The sequence below is a fragment of the Phascolarctos cinereus genome, unplaced genomic scaffold (assembly GCF_003287225.1).
Source record: "Phascolarctos cinereus isolate Bilbo 61053 unplaced genomic scaffold, phaCin_HiC Scaffold_726;HRSCAF=1367, whole genome shotgun sequence".
NCBI classification, from domain to species: Eukaryota; Metazoa; Chordata; class Mammalia; order Diprotodontia; family Phascolarctidae; genus Phascolarctos; species Phascolarctos cinereus.
The window spans coordinates 234,016,843-234,039,771 of record NW_027556098.1 but is presented as its reverse complement, the minus strand read 5'-3'; the positions used below and the strand labels follow the sequence as shown (position 1 = coordinate 234,039,771).

Genomic DNA, 22,929 nt, shown 5'->3' with positions numbered 1-22,929 from the left:
TCTACTCCTAGGGCCAAACAAAACTATGCCAGCCTGGCTTTATCAATTTCCACTTCACTAGACCATAATCCAAATACCCCTCAACATCCTGTGTTCAAAATCAGATCTCCATGTCAGTTATTTCCAGGAAATTAATTTTGTTTTCTTTGCCCTACTCAGTTAACTTAGGAGAAATCTTTGATGAATCAATAGGTTCAATTTAAACCAACTTACTATGCCTTCTCCAGATTTCACTAGCTAACCAGCTTGCAGAAAGGCCTCAATAATCTCTCTACATTAGTTGAGAGATTAAAAGTCTATGGGGAGACATAAAGGCCAAATACAAGAATGATCAAAGAATTATAGTGCTAGAGATGTTATTTCCTTGAATCTCATCTTACAGATGAGGCCATTGAGAAGGGGAAGTTAATTCCCCAAGGAATTTCATATGTCTTATTAGCAAAGCCAGGACTAGCACCCAGGTCTCCAGATTCCTCATGCAGGATCCTTTCCACTATCCCTGAAGTTCTCAAACTTTTTGGTCTTATGACTCTTTTATGCTCTTAAAAATGATTGGGGACCTTCCCAAGAGGTTTTGTTTGTGTTGGTTTTATCTATTAATATCTATTGGATTAGAAATTAAAACTCATCCAATTTTAAATTATATATTAATTCATTTAAAAATAATAAATCGATTACATGTTAACATAAATAACATTTTTAATGAAAAATGACTATGTTTTCCCAAAAAAAAATCAGCGAGAAGAGTGGTATAATTTTGCATATTTCTGCAAATCTCTTTCATATCTGGCTTAATAGAAGACAGTTGGATTCTCATATTTGCTTCTGTATTCAATCTGTCATGATAGTGCAGTATATAAAAAAATCCACCCTCACATAGTTATGAAGTTAGAAAAGGGAGGAGCATTTTAATAGGTAAGTAACATATTGGTTTTGACTTTTCAGAGTTCCTGAAAGGATCTCAGGGACTCCCAGTGATCCTGAACCACACTTTGAAAATGTCACATTATGCTATACTTCCTCTCTATAAGAAGTACATTAGATAGTGCTGGACTTATATTCAGGAGACCCAGGTTCAAATCCCATCAAATCCTATACTGGCTGTGTGACTTGGGCAAGTCACTCAATCTCTCAGAAAAAAATGCTCAGTCTGTAATGGGTTGAGGTTGTTGCATGAGTGATCCAAAGAGCATAACTAGGCTCTCTCAAGAAATTGCTGTCCCAACTGAGGGCTCACCCATTGAAAGAACAAGCTCCAGGATAGAGTCATCACAAAGGGGTCAAGGCTGCAGATGAGGAGATGGAACAGTCCAGAGAATAAGTTGAGCATAGAGTCCATCAAAGTCTAGCCTTCTCAATTTACAGATGAAGAAACTAAGGCTGAAAGAAGTCAATTGATTCACCCAACTAGTGAAGGGAGGCAGGATTTGAAGCTAGGTCTTCCCATCTCCGTGTACAGCATCCTATCCACTACACCACCTAGCAGTGAACAATGGATAGTGAAAAGAGAAGGAACCAGAATCTGGTGGAAGCAGAACATATCAGGTCAAGGTTTGGGATGCAATAGTCTCGAGGATACAATGGAAAGAAGAACACTGATAGTTCCATAGAGAAGGGGCACCTCGACCTTGGCATTCACAGCCTCATCAGTATCTGGCCATTCCTCCTAATATCTGACACCTTTTCTGCCTGGGCAGTGCACCTTCCCTCAACATGGGGCCATAAATTAAGCACCTTACTAGGTCTACAAGAGGATGTTCATGTTAGGTTGCAAGCTGACCTGCAAAATGCTAAGTCAATTTAAGAGAACTAACCTCCAGATAAAGCATCTTGGGTCCAAGAATTTATGGAGTATAGGGAGGTTATGGTTAGGGGCAAGGGTCTTAGACACATCTGAATGGTTCTCCACCGATGTTGTCACCAGTAGGAAAGTGAGGTTCTAAAGGAATAGAAGTTTCTAGTACTCAAGGTTTCAGACACAGCATTATTACAGAAAATTAAAGGAATAGAGGATGGAGGTGACAATCAAGAAATGGAAATATAGTAAAAATAAATTCAGTCAGTCAATAAACATTTATTAAGCACGTACTGTGTGCCAGGCACTATGCTAAGCACTGAGGATACAAAGGAAGTCATAAGACAGTCCCTAATCTCAAGGAGCTCTCAGTCTAATGTGAAAGACAACATACAACATGTCTCAAGGAAAATTAGGCATGAAAAAAACACAGGTAGGAAGTTAAGGCCCAGATTTGGTTAACTGACTTGCCCAAGCTCACACAGCATTGCTGAGATTCAAAACTAGGCCTTCCAATTCTAAATCCAGGGCTTTTTTCACCATATTACCACTCCACCCCTCAGATAGAATCATCACAACCAGCATTTGTAAAGCGTTGTAAGGTTTGCAAAGTGCTTCAATTAACTCTCACACCTACTCCATGAAGTAGGCAGGCAATAAGTATTTGTTAAGCATCTACTATGTGCCAGGCAGGTGCCAAGCACTGAGGAAGCGAAGAAAGTCAAAAGACAATCCCTGCCTTAGAGGAGCAGATATTCTAAAGGGAGAGACAGCTTGCAAGCAACTATGCACAAACTAGAAGGCGCTGGAATTAAGAGGTGCTGGGAGAGGCTTCTCATGGAAGGTAGGATTTTAGCTGGGACTGGGAGGAAGCCAGGAGGCACAAATGAGGAGGAAGAGCATTCTAGGCATCGGGGAACAGCTATTGAAAATGCTCGGAGCCAGATGGTGTTTGTTTGAGGAACAGCCAAAAGACCAGGACATGGGGGAAAGAGGACATGTAAAGGCGATGCAGTATTAGAACACTGAAGTGTGGGGAGAGCTAGATTATGAAAGTTTTTGAACGTTGGAGGATTTTGTGTTTGATCCTGGAGGTGGTAGGGAACCAGTGAAGCTCACTGAGTAGGTAAACCCACTTAAGGAAAATCACTTTGGCAGCTGAATGGAGGCTGGCCTGCAGTGGGAAGACGCTTGTGGCAGGCCACCCAGCAGACTATTTCAATATTTCAGTGTGAGGAGATGAGGGCCTATACCAGGGTAGTGGCAGGGTCAAAAGAGAGAAAAAGAATATGAGAGAGATGTTTCAAAGGTGAAATTGAAAGGCCTTGGCAACAGACTCAATATGAGGAGTAAGAGATAGTGAAGAGTCGAGGATAACACCTAGGTTAAGCGTGGGTGGTTGTTTCCTTAAGGGTAGGTGTTCTCATCTCCCTCATTTTACAGGTAAGAAAACTGAGTCTGGGAATTTTTGTGACTCGCTCAGGGTCACACAGCTACTACATTTCTGAGGCAGTATCCAAACTCAGGTCTTATTGACTCCAAATCCAACACTGTACACTGTCCCTCCTAACTGCCCTGTGTCCAGGTTGTCCTATCAACCTAACTTCCCGCCATTGCTACCCTGGAACGTGTAACAAGGGAGAGAGCAAAGGGGCCTATGTCTTTCTGCATTAAATGATGACCTGCCTCATCTCTGAGCTCTTTAAATCTATTCTCAAGCTAGAGACCTGCCAAGGAGGTGACTTAGGGCTTTCTCCTGTATTAGCTTTACTTGAGACATTAGGAAGAGACTGACTTGGAATCCTCTGTCTTTCGCTGTCAGGTGAGAGGAACTGATTCCATTATGAATCAGTATCCAAGCAGGTCAAATGGTAGAAAGAGATCAACCAGGGCACATTGTTCTCATACCTGTAAGTCTCGGTTTGGCTAACATTCTGAGTCTGTGTGGGGACCTTTAATGTATGCAGTGGAGGAATTGTATTTGGAAAAATACATTTTCCATCCTGCCTTTTGCCCATGCTCTCTTCTATGTCTCAGGCAAGGGTTAATTAAAAGCTTCTGTTTGCAGGCTCTGGGGCTGAATCACACCAAGCTTAAGTTAACAGATTGCAGCTGTACTTTGGCTAGATTATATTACATCTCTGCTCAGTCAAAACATATAGTGCTAAACAATTCATTTAGCTACCTGTTAGCCTCATTGCAAGGCTATACTCCAGGTGTTTTCTTGTGGCACTCACAGGTCTGTACTCCACTATGGACTGATATTTCTAAATTCACAGTTAAGTTTTGTTTTCCAGATAATTAACGTAGCCTTGGGCAAATGCATTTCTCTTGAGAACACCACAGCTGTTCTGGAAGAGTGTGATGTCGGTAGCAAGGTATGTTGTAACAGGGTTTTCTATAATGCTTACTTAGACTTATGGGGTTAAGACTGTGGCCCTTCACTCATTTAGAGAAATGAATCATTGGCTTTCCATCCACCATAGGAACCATGTGTGCATATACCAAGCCTGTGACTCCTGTCAAAGGTCATAGCCACTTTGATCACATCACCGGGTCACAAGTGGGCTCCTTAGCAGCCGAGAAAACCTCATGTCCCAACCACTGACACACAGTTGTGATTCCCTCCATGCCCTTGCCTTAGGAATGTTAAGAAAATCCCAGACCCTGAGTCATGATGGAGATCCCCTACTATAAACTCTGCCAAATGAAATATGGGCTAGAGAAAGGTCAAGAACTCTCTCGATTGTGGTGGAAACTTTGAACAGTCTCTTTTCCCTGTCCCCAACACAGCCAGCTAGGTGACTCTAATAATAATTTTGCTCTATGTTGCTAAGTAAGCAGAATGAGCAGCTAACTAGGAATAAACTGGAATAACCCTCGATCCACAGGTAGAAATGGGAAGAAGGAACATGTGTGAAATCAGGTCTTTAGAAAGTTTTTGGCTCCAAAAACATGAAATAATTTTCCCAATGCAAGATTCTCAGACCAAATTATTTCTATTTTCAATATACCCCCTCTCAAATTTAAATCTAAAAATGTTTAGAATTTCAGGATCATAAACTATGTGCAGAACAAAGACTAAGGCAGGATGATTGGGGCTTTTCTCCAGGGCACCAAATTTAGAAGGAACTGACAATTAGCCTTTAAAAGAAACAACAGAGTTCAGAACTGAATTAGCAAAATAAACCAGATAAAAGAGAATGCTACCAGATGGTTAGAGAGAGCTACTTTCCTGTCTCTCTCTGGTCCTCTCTGATGGCTTCCCAAGTGTCAGCCTTTTGTAGGTATCCCAAAGGAATTCTGACTCCTTTCCCTCCCCATCCCACCCCAATCAACTGAGGGTGCAATTTGAGCCATTTGCTCTAGGTTTATGGCACTTGCTCTGGGATGAAAAAATTCCTATGTAAGGCTCTACCTATTCCCATTTCTCAAAACAAAGACTATGATCCAACTTCAGGTTGCTCCTCATGGAATCTGGGAAAGAAGGGCCTTGGGTTGTGATCTCTCTTCTCTAATTGGAGAGGGTTATGATTTGGGAGGGTGATCTAAGAGATGGACAAAAGGAATAAGAAACCAGAGGAAGCAGTTTGCAAGCAGCTCTTACTTATCAAAGTAGAAGAGGAAAATTTTGCAAAGTCATCACGATTGACCTATGCCCAATGTGACCCTTGATGAACTAACTGCTATATTCTGGCCACAACAAATTCAAGAGCATGATGAATCATGGAAATCCTAAGAATATGTTAGATTCACATCATCCAAAATCCCCTTTCTTTCTGTCCATGAGGCTGAAAACAATCCCCCTTTTCCACTAACCTATAGCCTTACTAGACAGTTCCTCTTCTTGCTCACACCACACAATCTACTGAAATAGATAGCTCCCTTACTGAAGCTCTTTGGGGCATACAGAAGTGAAGCCAAAGCTTTGGCAGCAGCTGGTCACTGGCCTGCTTTAGAGTCATAGGCTGCTAGAGCTAGGAAAGAGTTCTGGAAGAGTCAGAGCCTGTAGCATGTAAATTCATCCCTTCCTAGCCATGCAAATTAGCACAAGCCAGAGCCCTAGGAATCTGAACAGGCAGGTGGCAGGTAAAACGTATAATCAGAATTGAAAAGATGAACCTCTATCCCAGGACGATATTTCTTTAAACTGGTACTGCTCCCTAACACCTGATACATAGTCACTGGAATACTTGGTACAAATGAGGGTGGGGCTAGGGAAGAATCCAGGCATTGGGAAATTTCATGTGATGGTATAAACATTTAACAGGGCATGCCTTTATGTTACCCATGTGCAAATAGGAGCCAGTTGTATTGAGGAGTGGGTAGGTGAACAAAACAAACTTTCTGGTGATGGTGATTATTTCTGATGATAATCTACTCATTATTCCCACAGTCCCAACAATTCAACTATACTTGGTTAAAACTTATTAAACAGGGAGACAGGTGCTTAGCTCCTGTGCCTGTTGTAAGAAACCTGAGTCTGTACCCTTGTGATATCCACAACAAAAAGCTGAAATGGCTACATAAATTGATGGGAGTCCTTCATCCCGAACAGGTAAGTAGAATGGTAATGTCTATTTTATAAAACTTGTTCAGCTTTCAATAAAATCAAACATGGAGTCCCTATTGCAAGCCTCATGTGGTTTACATTTATTTGATAATAATGGAGGCTCCATAAAGATTCATTGAGAGAGGCAAATATATACACTTTTAATGGTTGCTTTAGTCCTTTCCCCTCTTCCCATTAAGTTCTCCAGAGAAAACCCATTATTCCAGCTGCAGCTAGGTTCCATCAGTCATATCTTTGTTTCCAATCATCTTTGTTTCTCTTGGTCAATAACAGCATCAATACTGGAGCTGATAGGTTGGAACAGAGGCTTCACTTTTTCTAAGATGACCCTTAGAGGCAGTGTTTGGATAATCTAAGACACTCAGGGGCCATCTCTACACTAAGTTAGGAAGTGAGTGGAGCTGGCCAGCCTCCACTTTAGTACTCATTGTTGTTCTTATTCTTATTTAGCCTTCCTCTGGTACCTAGGGCTCTCATGCCCTCTCCCCATTCTTCTTTTACTGAGTAGTATCAGATATACACATGCACATTAAGTGTCAATACAAATATCTGGTCAGGTTTCACATATTACTTCTTCTAATATTGCATGGTAACAGGGGACAAAGCTATAAATCAAAGAAATAATTCTTAGTGATGGAATGTCAAGACTCTTACTTGGGAGGAGGTGGGGGGGTGAAGGAGGAAATTTCTTGATATTCCTAAAATCGTGTTTGTAGTCAACCATGTCTTCACTCTGTGTTTAAGGCCTTCCTGAAGACAGAGAAGACCGGGCCAGCTCTAGACAAAATTTTCAAGTTGGAAAAATTTGTCTTTTGTACTCACCCACTCCTTTTGATGCCCTTGCCAAATATCCATTCTATTCACGAAATCTTCCAGCTGTCTACTGTGATGTCATACTGTAGCTGGGCAAATCTATTCCTGATTTTCCCTCATTTCAAAAATCATATAGAATTTCAGAGATCTATGGGTCCTTAAGGATCATCTAATTCAACCCTCTCATTTTACAGATGAGGAAACTGAGGCCCAGAGAGAAACTGAGGCCCTCGCCAGTCAATTAGACACCTAGTTATTGGCACAGCTAGAACTAGAATCTAGGTCTTCTGACTTCCGGTCTTGTGTTCTCTCTACTATATCATGACATCTACCACACTATTTGGAATTATTTTGTATGGCTAGTTCATTATTAGGTATTATTTTGTGAGGTTTGTCCATTATCACAGACTTCTCACTTAGAACTGACAAGGGCTATAAGGAAATAGGATATAGAACTGAAGGAGTGAAGGATGAGGGTTAAAATAGGGAAAGGAATAAAGCATGCTGTCCTGGGCTGATGGGATACCATACAGGGGGAGCCAAAGGAAGGTGGGAAGATATCTTCTCCTTACTTAAGATCCTACTCTATGTGAGGATGACAAGAAGTTTTACTGAGTTAATCAGACAAATTTATCCCTGCTAATGTGTGAGCTGGGTGATTTTAGCTAGTGGAGTGTTAGAAAAATAGTAGATACTTGAAATTGTTTGGTTTATATATGCAGCATCATGACTTACATAAAAAAAATGTACATGTCTCCAGAAAGAGGGTAAAAATTATATAAATGACAAGGATTTCAGGTACCATGGCAAGATAGTGGCAAAAGATATTTGAAAATAGATTGAACTTTCGGCAGCCCAAGGGAACAGGAAACACATGACTTAGGATACCTACCTTCAAATAGGGCTGGATATACTAAGGCACCTACCCTTTTCAAAGCCTCCTTCTTCACAAGCACAACTTTTATACCTTCAGATCGTTGGTCCAAATTCCCTGATGAAAGAAAGGAGACATTAAATGCAAAAGTTCTTAATGTGTGGTCACTGGAATCCCCTAAAGGATGGTCTGTGGATGGATTTCAGGAGGTCTGTGATGTTGGATGGAAAACAATTGCATCTCTGTTTTCACTACAAGTTATTTCCTTTGGAATCTTAAGCATTTTATTTTCTACATTTAAAACATTATCCTGAAAAGGAGTCCGTAACTTTCATCAGAATGCCAGAGGTCCATGACACAAAAAGAGGTTTTAAGAATCCCTAATTTAATGGAAAGAATAAGAAAAGTCCAGGAACCTAGGATAAATGTCTACCCCTACAGTTTGCTGGCTATGTAACCTTAAACAAGTCACTGGTCAGAAAGAACTGTGGTCAAGAAGCATATAGCAAGAAAAATTTGGAAATCCACTCCAAATATATAAAGCCTCACAGGAGGCCCAACAAAGCAAAGAGGTAGGGCAAATGATCAGTTTGCCATAAGAGCTGTCTATGACAGCTACCAGCAAGAATTACAGGAAACTAATGATCTCGCTTCCAGCAGGCATAAAATGCAAAGGGAATTTTGCAATAACCTTTAGACATCGTAGTATTTTTACTTTTGACCTGTCACGCATAAGAGACATTTTGCACAAAGTGCAGATAAGTCTTTCTTCTGGAGAAGGAGGTAAAAGGGAAGGATGATGCCTTTCCCCCTTTAAGAAAGCAGAGAAAATGAAAAGCTCCTGGAAAAAATAAAGGAAATGCTTCAAGGTAAAGTAAAGATGATAAAAGGAGCTGAAGAAGCAGAAAGGAATTTTCATCTATGTCAAAAGGTTAAGGGTGAAACAATGTGATATGAAGAAACAGGGAGAAAGGTTACTGAATGCTTGGAACTAAATAATAGATATGAGGTTTTTTTCCAAGAGGAAGAAATTATACCCTCTGAGACAGCTTCTTATACTCCAAAGAATGATGTGGATTCACAGAAGCCATAAGGAGAGAGGAAAACTTTTAATAGTTTAAAATAAAAAGCAATGATAGTAGTGGCTGGTGACTCCCTTCTGAGGAGTGTAAAATTATATACTGGTTAATCTGACAAAAATATTGAGAAATCTACCGTATTTGGGCAATGTATCCAGAATATGACTGAGAACCTCCCAAGACTTGTCAAAACTGACAACCACTACCCACTTCTGGTGATTCATGTGGGCATGAATGATAATGCCAGAAGGCACCAAGAATTTATTCTGAGCATGAAACTTAGTATTTTAAAAGTATAGATGTCATTTTCATCATTGCTTCCAATTAAAAGAAAGGATTTCATAACAGAAAGGTAAATTTGAGAAGTGAGAAGTTGGGTAAGCTGATGTCTGGAACCTTTCTGCATTAAAGCTTAAAATATAAGAATGCTTAATTCTTGACCAGAGGTGAAGTATAATTAAGAAGGGTAAATAAAAATTTGTCTCGGGTCTTGTAAATCTGAAGTCTTTAGACTGAAATGGAAAGGAAGGGAGAAAACTGCCCACATATTTTCCACAAAGAGTAGCAGGTAGAATATAGGAAAAAATAATATCAGTAGATAGAACCAATAATTTACAAGAGACAATATCAAAGAAGATAGTCAGTAATAAAACCTATAGCCAGCAATAAAACCCCTGACCTATGATGTCTATATGCTGATGAATTTAATTGTATTATAGGCAAGGTGAACTGGAGATCTTAATGCAAGGAAAGAAATGCAACCTCATAGGAATTTGAATGTTGGAACGGGATGCATGATTGGAACGTAGCTATGAAATAGTATGCCACATTCAATAGGAACAGAAGAGATAAAGGGTGTCATGGATATTCATTACATCTTTATTAAAAGTATACATTCACATGGGCAAATCCAGGAATGGTATGGTAAATATAGCTGACAGCATTGGTGTGAAGAACAAAGAAGGGAAAAGTAGAAGGAATACTGTCATGTGAGTATACTACAGACCACCAGAAGGGAAGGAGGAAATAGGTGAAGAATTTGGGAAACAGAATTCAATTCTCGCATGAAAGTTAAGAAACTAATTGTTGTTCCTGCTATTTCAGTTAATTTTACATAATGAATTGAAAAGATGTCATAAAGGCCATTTAGTGCTGCTTGCCCAAGGCACCAAAATTGATACTTATCGTTCTGATGCATATATTCATCTCATAGCCCTATATCTTAGAGGAAGAGTAATGTTATTTGGAATTCTATTCCAGACCACACAGTTGTGGAGCATACTATATCTTTACTAAAGGTACAAGAGATATAGTGGGGGACTTCAAATGACCAGATATCAATGGTATGATGCCCTTCCTCAAGTCTACAAGCAATTATTAAGTGCCTACTATGCACCAAGCACTACACTAAGCACTCAGGATACAAGAAAGGCAAATAACAGTCCCCACTCTCAAGTGGCTCACAGTCTATTGGGGGAGGCAATAGACAAAAAAAAAAGCCTATTTACAAACAAGATATAGATAGGACAAATTGAAAATTTTAGCAGGAAAGCATCAGCATTAAGGGGAGCAGGAAAGGCTTCTAGCTGAACCTGGGGTTTTATTTCTTGTCTTAGCCCTTTCAAAAGTAGCCTGAGTGATAAGATGAGGTGCTTTTCTGAAAATAATTCTAATAAATAAAGAGAAATTGGTTGTGGCTGTAGAAATGATGGGAACCTCAAGAGGAAGTAATCTTACCAATTTAGAATTTATGATAGAGAAGAAAAGAAAGTAAGTTATCTTCTGACATGTCCTCTGATTTGGGGCCAACATAAAAGAGCTAAACCTTAAAGGGAACTCAGAGGCAATCTAATCTAAATGGAGGTTAAGTGACTTGCTCAAGGTCATACAGGCTGTGAGTATCACAGGTAGGATTTGAATCCAGGCCTTCACTATATCTCTTGTACCTTTAATAAAGATATAATATGCTCCACAACTGTGTGGTCTGGAATAGAATTCCAAATAACATTACTCTTCCTCTAAGATATAGGGCTATGAGATGAATATATGCATCAGGACTATAAGTATCAATTTTGGTGCCTTGGGCAAGCAGCACTAAATGGCCTTTATGACATCTTTTCAATTCATTATGTAAAATTAACAGAAGTAGCAGAAACAACAATTAGTTTCTATCATGATTCAGAGGTTGACACTATTAATAATGTGCATATTTTAGTAGCTTCCTATTTTAACTCATTGGGTTTTTTTTGTCAGCTAGGTACTCAGCTCCTAATTAGTAAGTGACTGTTTCTAGCTCCTAAAGAAATCCTATGTTAAATGTTTGTATCCTCAAATTTTAAAAAGCCTGAAACAAAGTTCTTTGGCCCTACTCTAGTCATTGCTGTGATAACATATAAAATATGGCATCTTAACATATGAACATATGAACAAAAGTTCTCTCTCTCTCTCTTTTTGTAGAAAAATGTGGAATATTTTTTAATAGTGGCAATATGACATTTAAATTTTTAAAGCTCTTATAGTGATCTTTACATGTGGCAAATGCCTTTCTCTAGTCCCATTTCTTCTTAAAAATCCACCTATAATAATAGCACACTAAAGGGTCATCATGATCACATAAGAGCTAATAGTTTTCCCCTTCCTAACATGAAGATCGAGTCAAGGACATAAATTTGCAGACTGAAAACCCCAGGCCAAATACCAGCAAAACAAACCAGAAACTAGAACACAGTGAGGCTTTGGTGGCTGATACAGTAAAATTGAGCCAAATGACAAAGCAAGCAACCCACCAAAAACTCAGAGACTAAAAATGATAGTATGCATGCATCCAGTGACCTGTGATATGACCTTTAGTAAGCCATGTAATCCTAAAAGTCAGAGCATGTGCAGCAGCTCCCTCCACTACCCTTTCACACCAGAAGGAAAGGAGTCATAACCTTGGTACTTTATTTTTTAAAAGGTCATTGACCCTTGATGAACAGTTACTGTTAGGTATTTCAAAAATATACCTGCAAACGGCCTATTACAATTTTACTCTGCCTGCAATGACTCACCGAGAAAAAAGTGACAGTTTGGGAGAGGTCTTGGCTTATTTTCTAAATGATAATAAAAATGTCCCTGACCCCATGAGAAATCAAGAATAAAGGGGAACAAATTTTTTTCTAAGGTGGACCATCGCCAACTCGTGTCCAAATTATGTTCTGAAAGACTGTATTTATAGGGAGTCTTTTAGATCTCTGACTACTCCTTCTTGCAGAAACAATGCCATAAATGGTGATTATGATGATAGAATCATCATTTTAGAACAGAAGCAGATCATAGAGGTCATGGAGTCCAACCCTTTCTTTTTTACAGATGAGGAAACAGGCCCAGTGAGCTTTCTTGACTTGTCCAGGGTCATACAGTTGGGAAGTATCTGAGGCAGGATATAAACCCAAGCCTTCCCTATTTCAAGTATACTGCCTCTATTTCCAGGCCAGCCCACAAAGGCCATATTAACACAAGATTAGCTTAAAGTAGATTTCTATTGCACCTTTATTTAATGACTATTTACAACTTTGTTTCTAATAGAATTTTTTCCAAATCCCAAATAGGATTGCCAAAAACACAATTGTTTCATTAGGAATTTTTTTCCCTTGAGTTCCAAAGAGGAATTGTTTTCATTGGCATCTAGGCACAGAGTACTATTGGGCTATAACATCCTGAGCACTATTAACTTATTAACTCTGTTACATGATGTAAGAGAAGGCGCCACTCTAAGACAGCATAAAGAAGGCATCTCCCTTGGTCATTGGGTTGTTGTGAATAGTGGAAGAAAAGTTGAAGTTGTCTCCAGAGTGGGCATTAAGACTCTATGCTCCCACCCTGAATGTATACATGGATTGGGCATAAGTTGAGTGTTGGTAAAGTGAGGAATACTTGGACAATCAGTTCTTGAATATCAACATGTAGGACATCTGATCTGGACTGTCCATGGGGATTTTGTTTTATATCATTATACCATAGATTAACTTTCTCACACACCAATGAATACATTCCTATACCACTTCTTTCCCACCAACCTCCAGCCAGCGTATACTCAGATAATGTAAATTAATCATAAATAATTATCTTTAAAAGACATAATTAGGAAGGTAAAGAAGAATCAAATATTATAGAGCATTTCAAAACCAAATATGAGCACCTTTGGATCCCACTTGCAATTATCATGGATAATTGAGAGGAAGTTATAGTCTGAAAAGCATAAACCCAAAGGCAAGGACTGGATAGAGTATCTACCATATTTGAGGAGAGAGTTCACCTCAGTTCTATCAGATTTACCTAATGAGCATGTCAACATGTAGATTGCCAGAGACTGCAATAGAAACATAATAGTTCAAATACTTATAGGATCATAAGCACAGAGTTTAAAGAGACCTCAGACACTATTTAGTCCAAACCCCTCTTTTTTACAGATGTAGACAGAACCTGAGACCCAAAGGGGTTAAGTGATTTGCACAAGGTCACATAGGTAGTGCCAGAGGTGGGATTTGAACCCAGGTCCTCTCATTCTAAAGCTATGGCACTTTCTTCTTACACCATGCTGCTTCCCTTCATCCTCTTTTAACATTTTATAAATAGAATCCTAATGCATGGATTTAATTAACAAATTAATAGCTTCTCTTTTATTTTGTTGCCATCAACTAAAGGATTTTGCCATATTCTCTACATGAGACCTCATTTATAATAATTTTCTTTGAAGACGCTAACTACCATTCACACCACCAAAGAATTGTTCTTTTCCTTCTCATGTAACTTGACAGAGGTGAGCTAGCTTAGATCCAAGATAGAGAGACACTGCACAGCCTTTTACAAATACATATTTTTTAAAGACCATGCATTTGTCACGTGAACAGTAGATAGGGGAAATATTAAGGAATGATAAAGCTCATGACTTGTTGTTTTGATTTCTTGTTCCAGTTCCATGTAAATATTGACTGCTGAACTGAATTCGGTGACTCATTCCCATATCCTCTTTCTTTTTAGATGGATCACCTTATTCTTGAACACTGGAAGCAGCTGAGGTGCTTGGAGGCAAGCCCTTCTGGAAAGACTCTAAAGGCAACTGCCTGTGATTCCATGAATCCATATCAGAAATGGAAATTTGAAAAATACTATGTAGCCTGAAAAGGGAGATAATCAGAGCCAAACCATGATTTTCTCATCTAGTGAGGGTCACTAGACATTGGGACAAGGATTTCAAATGATGTCACATTATTCAGTGATGATTTCAACACTAATGGCACTTGAGAAAGAAAGTCTGAAGCTACATCAAGGTGGTGTCATTTAATTTAATGTAACTCAGGGGACTGTTTCCCAACTTTGGACTGGGGCCCTGCTTCAGCATTTGACAACACTGAATTTGTCTTTCTTACTCAACTGTGCTAGAACTTCATCATCTCCCTCCACAAACTTATCAAGATTTGTGCATTATTAGATTTAGTCCCAGAATTAACTGAGGAGGAAATCCACGGTACTATGAAAAATCATTTGGTAAGCATGGTAGTACTGTGAGGGCATTTGATGATAACCAAAGATTATTAATAATAGCCTGGCCTTTACTTCTGACTGCATTCTTTAAACAAAAATTGCTTTATCACCTGAGTTTCTCAAGCTGATATGACCTCAGATGTTTATATCAATCTGAAATGCTTTAAGGGTGGTTTTATGTGAAAGCAAGTGGACTGGTTAGCTTTGCATAATCCTTTCTTAGGCCATGAGTCTCTGATACTAGTGGCAAAGAAGAGATCTTCATATGTTTAACCAACCTCTAGCTTGAAGTGCCTTACTCCTCCTCTTTGCTTTTCAAAGTTTGCATCATACCTCTTTTGGCTAGTATGGGTTTAAAAGAACTAAAGATCTCGCAATAAGAATTAAAGAGAGCCAATCTAGAAGAACCTTCCACTTCTGGGACTACAATTCCACATTGGGTTACAACACATTTTAGAAGTAAGAAATTCAGGCATAAAATCAAAATATAGTATGGGACCAAGGTAGGCAGTGGAGAGAGACCTGAAACAAAGGAAACAAAATAGAACTCTAAAACAAAAAGATTATTTTACCAAAAATAAAGATAAAACTTCTCCCCAAAACCTTGAAAATGACTCCGAAATTGGAAATCCAATATGACTCACAAATACACAGAAGGGTGAGGAGTAATCAACTCTTTAAAATCCATAATGCATGTGGAGTAAAGGGAATAAGATGGAAGAGAATGGATTAATCATCACTCAGGAACCAGACAAAGAAAAATCATGAGTCTATGGGTGATAGGAGCAAAACACTTGCTCAGGAGATTTTGATAATGCTAACAACATATGAAATACTTATTTTTTTTTCAAAATTGAGCCTCTGGACTTCTCAGGTATTCCTATATTTTGTATGGAGTACAAAAAAAGTTCTACTGTACTTTTGATACTTTTGATTTACAGGAATAGAAAAGTTTTTAAATCAGGGTAAAACATACAGATCTTAAAATAGACAACCCAACTGTGCCTGAAGACAGTTAAATAGACACTGTTAAAGAGAGTAAAACTCTATTGTAGAGCAACTCACCACAATTATGTATTAAATTATGTCCTCTATGGACATAGTGGCACATGGTACATTTCTAACACTATTAAACAGAAAGCTAGAATATTTGCATTCTTCTTGTCCTCCCGATATGTGTTTCTGTGTTCTCTTTGTCCCCACATACCTATTCCCTCCACATTATGTGATCACAGAAAAAGACTCAGAGTTCAACCTTTCTGTTTTACTGATGAAACTGAGGTTCAGAAATGGAACTGAACTTGCCCACTGTCAAAGAATTAGTGGATAGAGCCAGATCCAGTACTCTGTATATACTGCCTCCCTAGGAGGATTACAGAACAAGGTGCTACTATACTATACTATAAATTACCATATCAGAATTTTTGCAAGAGTTACATAAACTTTTAGGAGGTATAGGGGAAACCAGGCTGCGTTTAGACTGATGATGCTCTGCCATTGTTTGGATCAGAGATATAACTAGGATAGGACAATTTGGGCTATTTCCCAGAGCACTGAATTTATAGAGAATGAACAGTGCTTGCAGTCTACTAGCAGCATAGAAACAAGAGATCTTTTCCCCTTAACAGCAAGAATTGTTGAAATAGTAAGCTACCAAGTGAATCTGTGGTGTGCTTCTCCTGCCCTCTACCTATCCATCTTCTTTGCCTATCCCTCTTGCTCACTCTTGCAGCACTTGTTCAGGGCACAAAAATTCCTAGTTATGGCTCTGGGTTTAGATTTGCATGCATGCTGAGTTGAGAGTAAAACTAGCATCTTTAGATCTGACTCACTTATTAAAATAGCTGCATAAAAGTGCTGAGGCAAGGATGGACAGAGAAGTCAGCTTTCCTCAGTACTTCATAGAACACTTTGTTCAAATAATCAACATTGTAGCTGAAATCACAGACAAGAGGTGGAAAATAAGAAAACTCATCTCCAAACACAAAGCCATATGGAGAAAGTTCATGCCAGTCACCGAAAGAATCTCTGAGTTACTGACCAAACTGAACACATTGCCTGGGTGCCTCTCATCTTTGGGCCACCTCAAGTCAACTGTGAAATGTTTCAAGCTATTATTGTTGCTTCAGCCTAAAGGACTTTACTTCGTAGACAAAAGTAGACTTCTCAAGGAAAATGCAACTTCATTCTTAGAAGGACTTGAATTATGATAATAGAACCAACCAGCAGGAAGCCCAGCCTGAGATGTCTGCATATTTTGCACAAAGGAATTTTCTCCCATGTAATCAGTTTTATTCCTGACTTTACCTTAACATATTTACTACAGAAAGATATATTGAAGCCAAATTAGTATGTTGTAAGAGATTTTTAAATACATCTTGTATTTGTTCTTTCATATGCTTTAGAGTCTAACAAAACATTTTTGTTCCAATCCTGCTCAGTAGTTCTGTTAATGAAAAACATTTAAGTACTTACAAAAGACTTAGTACTCTGCTAAGTATCAGGAATATGACTGCAAAATCAAGACACTCCTTATACTTAAGGAGCTTATATTATTATAGGGAAGACAGTACATGAAGGGGAGTGGGGGCCAGGAAGAGAATCCATAAAGATGGTGAGTGGATCCACTATAAATTTATTTTAACTAATGTCAACTGGGCTCTCATTGCATTAAGGCAAATGTTCTGTTTTTCCCTAATCAATTGGTTATCCCACTCTCCATAGCTGCTGCTCCAAACCTTGTGTTTCCTCAAACTTCCTATGGTATCATCTCCTCCTCTTTCCTGAGGAACTCCTCTCATATTTCACTGAAAAAAATTAAGGCTTTTCATGGAGATGTTCTTCCTTTCCCTCCTCCCTGCCTTACGTCACTCACATATCTTCCCCAACTATCTCCTCCTTCAGTCTTGTTTCAGATGAAGAGGCACTGCTCTCTGTAGTCAAGGCCACCCCCTCCACAAGCACCATTGATCCCATCCCCTCCTGTCTTCTGCAACATATTCCTCCAACTGTGATTCCCACCGACCCTCCCTCTCTCCTCCTTTCAACCGGTTCCTTTTTTATTGCCTACAAATACACTTATGTCTCTTCTATCCTAAAAAGGGAAAAAAAAACACCTCTTCCCTTGATCTGACCACTCTTGCTAGCTCTTGACAAATATCTCTTCTCTGCTAAACTCCTGAGAAATCCATCTACATAGGTGCTTCCACTTCCTATCCTTTTATTCTCTTTTTTTAATACTCTGCTTTGGTTTCTGAACCTTATTATTTAACAAACGACTGTTATCTCCAACATTACTAATGACTTCTTAATTGTTAAATTCAATGGCCTTTTTTCAATTTTCATACTGCTTGACCTCTACAACCTTTAATATTGTTGATCACCTTCTTCTCTTGAATATTCTTTCCCTTCTAGGTTTTTCTGACACGGCTTTCTCTTGGTTCTCCTCCTTCCTTTCTGAGTGTCCCTCAGTCTCCTTTGCTGGATCTTTATTCAAGTCATACCCACAAACTCTGGATATCCACCAAATTGTCCTGGGACCTCCTCTCTTTTCCCTCTATTCTACCTTGCTTGGTGATCTCATGAACTGTCAAAGATTTCATTATCATGTCCTTATAGATGATTCCTAGGTGAAGATGAATATATATTCAGCTCTAGTCTGTCTCCTGATCTCCAGTCCCACATCACCACATACCTTTTAGACATCTCAAATTCAACATGTCCAAAACAGAACTCATGATTTTTGTCTTCAAATTTCCCCCTCTTTCCAACTTTTCTATCACTGTGGAAGATACCATCATCCTTTCCTAGTCACCCAGGTTTATCCTGACTCCTCACTCACCCTCACCCTGAATATATGTTGCTAAATCTTGTCATTTCTGTTTTCACATTGTCTTTCCCATAGGTCCCCTTCTCTCTATTCACACAATCAACCATCCTGGTGCTTGTTATCACTTCTCACTTGGACTATTGCAATAGGCTTCTAATTAGTCTCCCCATCCCATGTCTTTCCTCACTCCAATCTATCCACTACTCAGTTTCTAATGGGATTTTCCTAAAGGGTTGGTTTGATGACGTCAACCCCTCCAACTCAGTAAAGTCTAGTGGATCTCTTTGACCTCCAGATTCAAACATAGTTCTCCATTTGGCTTTTAAAGTTCTTCACAACCTGCCCCCTTCCTACCTTTCAACTTTACTCTTCTCCACAGCACACTATAATCCAGCCATTCTTGCCTGCTTGCTGCATAAAATGCTCCATTTCCTATCTCTGTCCTTTGAATGGATTTTCTTCCACATCCGGGATACTCTTCCTCCTTACCTCCACCTCCTACTTTCCCTGGCTTCTCTCAAGACTGAACTTAAATTCTACCTTTTATGCAAGGCCTGGGTTCTCCCAGCTACTAGTGCCATCTTTAAGATTACTTTTCTATCTACTCTGAATATATATAGCCTCTATGCATCTAGTTATTTGTATGTTTGCTTCCTCCATTAGAATGTCTGTTCTGGAGCAGCTAGATGGCTCAGTGGCTAGAGCATTGGCCCTGAATTCAGGAAGACCTGAGTTCAATTCCAGCCTCAGACACTTGTCATTCACTAGCTGTGTGACCCTGGACAAGTCACTTAACCCCATTGCCTAGCCAAAAAAAAAAAGTTCCTCGAAGACAGGGTTTGTTGCCTTTCTTTATATTTCCAATTCCTGGCACAGACTAAGCAATTAATAAACACTTGACAAATGAATGGCTGAGTGATATAGCAAGGCAGTAAATTGACAGGGTCTTTCCAGAAACAACAGTAATATTTATTTGATTAAAATGGAGGGAAAGGAGGTATGATACCAGAATAAAAATGATAATGGTAAAGTTGCATGGTCCCAGAGTCCTACAGCTTAGCTCCTCCCAGACATGGCCCTTGTTGATCTGTTTCAGAGAGAGGGTCAATAACAGCAACAAAATCAGTGGTTAGTAACCTTCGTGTACCTAACCTTGGTGCCAGTGACATTGACACCTAAGCTTCCACAACCTCTAGATTTTTCTCTTTTTTTTCCCTTTCTTTTCTTTTCCCTTTTTGTTTGTTTTTGTTTTGTGTTGTGTTGTTTTTTTGAGATTGGGTCTCTCTATCTTGCTCAGTAGACAAGTATATAGCAGCCACTCATGCACCCAATTTCCCCTATTGGCTGAGTAGGATCTCTGATCTGCTTAGTTGCTGATGTGTTTACCCCTCCACAGTCAGCCTGCTGCCCTCCTCCTCCCCAAATCTCACCATATTAAAACTGGATACTGCAGACTCTCAAGTGACTTAACCCACTGCAGGTCCAAACTTCCAAGTTCAGGTGGTCCACTACCCTCTACTGTATACAATGCAGCAGGGACTGGTAGCAGAGTCTACACGAGTACCTGAAGATTTTCAAAAAATGACTGTGATAACTCATAACTTTGTCTTTTAAGGGGGCTGTGCGGAGCACAGTTTTAGAGTGAGACCTTCTGTATATTTCCAGGAATAAACAAATGTACTAGATGAGGTATGAAGTGAACCTGACTTATTCCGGGAAGATTTCAGTGCAGTACCTGACTCATGGATTCATTCTTGGATTTTCTCAAAAAGACTCTTGTACATACGTTGCCTGGAGCAAGAGGACTAAAGCCTGGTGGGAATAATCGTAACTTACCTCAGCAATTTTCACAGCTGGCTCGGAGCCCAGCTGTCTGACTGAATTTCCCCTCTTCTTTCAGAGTATTAGCCCATAGCTATTTGCTGAAAGATGACACAGCTGCTGTTGGTGCAGTCCTATTTCCTCACCAGTATCAATTCTCTTCATTTCTGCTTGCTGACATTCAATCAGTTGTCATCCAGGCGGCCACAAATAGTCATATGTCAGGACCACATCATACTGTCAGTTTCGTCACTGGATTGGGGAAATGTTCGCTTAGATATTAAAATGTCTTACTTCTGGCATCACCCCAGGGATTCTAGGGAACCAGTTCTCTCCATTCTTCTGCATAGGTGTTTGATTATTCCAGTCAAATGTGATTTCTAAAAACATGATGCTTCAGAGATGAACAGGGACCCAGAGGAGGATGCCATTTATTGGTCATTTTGGAATGATTTCCAAGGGCACTCATGCAAGAGATTAAAGTGAGGGTGGAACAGATGGTAGAGTCTCTATTTCTTTCAACAATTCTTATTTCTCTTCCAGTTCCCTGAATGGTATATGTGTGTGTGTGTGTGTGTGTGTGTGTTTTATGTATATATGTGTGTATATGTTTATGTATACACAAATATGTACCCATGTATACATATACATACATATTATATCTGTATATAGACATGTTTATATGTAGATGTGTATGTGTATACATATAAAACATATATGTGTGTATTTCTGTATACATATACATACATATAGCTGCACTTTAAGGGGTAACTCCCAAAGCATGGCCAATATCATAGACCTTTATATATACACTCTTATACACATATACATGCATACCTACACATTTATAAACTGAGTTGCTCAACTTACACACTCTCTCCAAACTCAGACTCCAGGCATTTTCACTAACTATTCCCCATGCCTGGAATACTCTCTCCCTCCTTACTTCCCTGCCTTCCTTCAAATTTCTGCTAAAATACTGCCTTTTACAAGCAGCCTTTTCTAATCCCCCTTAATTCTAGTGCCTTCCCTTTATTAAATATTTCCATTTTATCCTGTATATAGCTTGTTTGGATGCTGTTGTTTTCATGTTGTCTCCCCATTAGACTGTGAGCTTCTTAAAGCAGGGACTATCTTTTGCCTTTTCTTTGTGGCCCAGCAATAGCACAGTGCCTGGAACACTGGAACATAGTAGGCACTTAATAAATGATTATTGACTGACCTCATTCTCAGTATCTACTACACAACAGGTGTGAAATGGTGGGTGGGTATATGTGTGCAATGGGAGATGAGTGGGAGAAGGAATTTGGGGAGAGAATAGAGGTAAAGGCTTTTATTCCCTTTTCCCCATCGTGTCTGGCTACAGAAAAAGAAGCATGTGTGGTAATTGTAGGAGTCTATGTGTGGAGGGGGCACAGAGGTGGTTGCTATAGATAAGCTCTACTCTTCTCTTCTCTCTGGTCAATAATTGGTATATAGTAATACAGAAGGAGGGAGCAAGGTCAAGCTGCTCCTCAAAGGAATTTTCTAATCCCAAATTAGATAGCTGTGCAGTCCATGCTTAAGTTCCTTGGTTACAGCCAACAGTGGAATTTTGGACTGGAAAATTCCTTTTCACTTCTATCCATTCCTGATTGCTAGTCTATATCCCCAAAACCTTTTTCAGGAACACCAGCAAAACTCCACACAAGCTGTGATGACAAGGCTTCCCTCAGCTACCAGGATGCTCCCTGCCTGATATTCCAATGAGAGTTGGGACAAAAACAAAAAACCAGGTGATCAACCTTCCTGTTCTACATTCCTGCCTTTATTAGGTCACTAACTTCTGAGCCGTTTCCAGCCAGCACAAATCTCCCTGGTCTCCTTTCATTATGAATGGATTCAAAGCTGGTGGTTTTGCACCAGCTTCTGTGGTGTTGGAGGGAAAAGCAGCCACCTCCCCACTCTGCTCTGTTGATGATGGCGCCAACTCCCCCGTTTTCCTTGTCCCTATTCAAGCTGATAAGCTGCTTTCCTTGAATAGAATCAAACAGAGAGCTATGTAACCATATAATGTACATCCCATACACACACACTTTCATGTTCTTATTTCAGAGGGTATTTTATAGCTCATTTTCCCTAAAAGGTGGGAAGGAAAAAGGTAAGACACAAATGAGTAAACTTTGTTCAGTTAATGAGTAAACATTTCAATGGACTAGGGAGGTAGTAATCAGTTTAAACCTATTGGCTAAAGGGGAGTTTAAAGTTGAACTGTGGATTTCCAAAATCAACAATTTTGCTTGTTCCCAGTGATTTGAGTCATAAATAAATCACAGCATACGCAAATGTGAAAGATTTCCAAATATTCTAGACATTTTCTGTGATGAACCAGTTACTCCATCAATAGGCAGACACTTAGGTGTTTGATTTTGTATTTTTCCATGTAAATCACTATGGCATTAGCTTTGGATATTTATCACTGCTATCTTCATTGTCTTCATTGGTTATATAGACTAGTCATCTATTGCTCTCTCCCAGTCATTTACATACATTTTGCCATATTTATTTTTATTACAGTACTCTTCTCTCTTTGAACAGTGGTTCCCCTTTCGCTATTTAGTCTTGTTACTTTTCTAATTT

The 22,929-nt window shown here is 39.3% G+C and overlaps 1 protein-coding gene across 1 annotated transcript in view; it reads left to right on the top strand.

Annotated features, from left to right (window-relative positions):
* Positions 1–21,536, top strand: part of GALNT5 (polypeptide N-acetylgalactosaminyltransferase 5) — an 81,843-nt gene extending 60,307 nt beyond the window's left edge. The window contains exons 8-10 of the mRNA XM_021004964.2: positions 4,093–4,173; positions 6,192–6,353; positions 14,157–21,536. Of these exons, the coding sequence (XP_020860623.1) occupies positions 4,093–4,173; positions 6,192–6,353; positions 14,157–14,297 (384 nt within the window). The 3' untranslated portion in view covers positions 14,298–21,536. The remainder of the gene's footprint in view (positions 1–4,092; positions 4,174–6,191; positions 6,354–14,156) is intronic.
* The last annotated feature ends 1,393 nt before the right edge of the window (positions 21,537–22,929 follow it).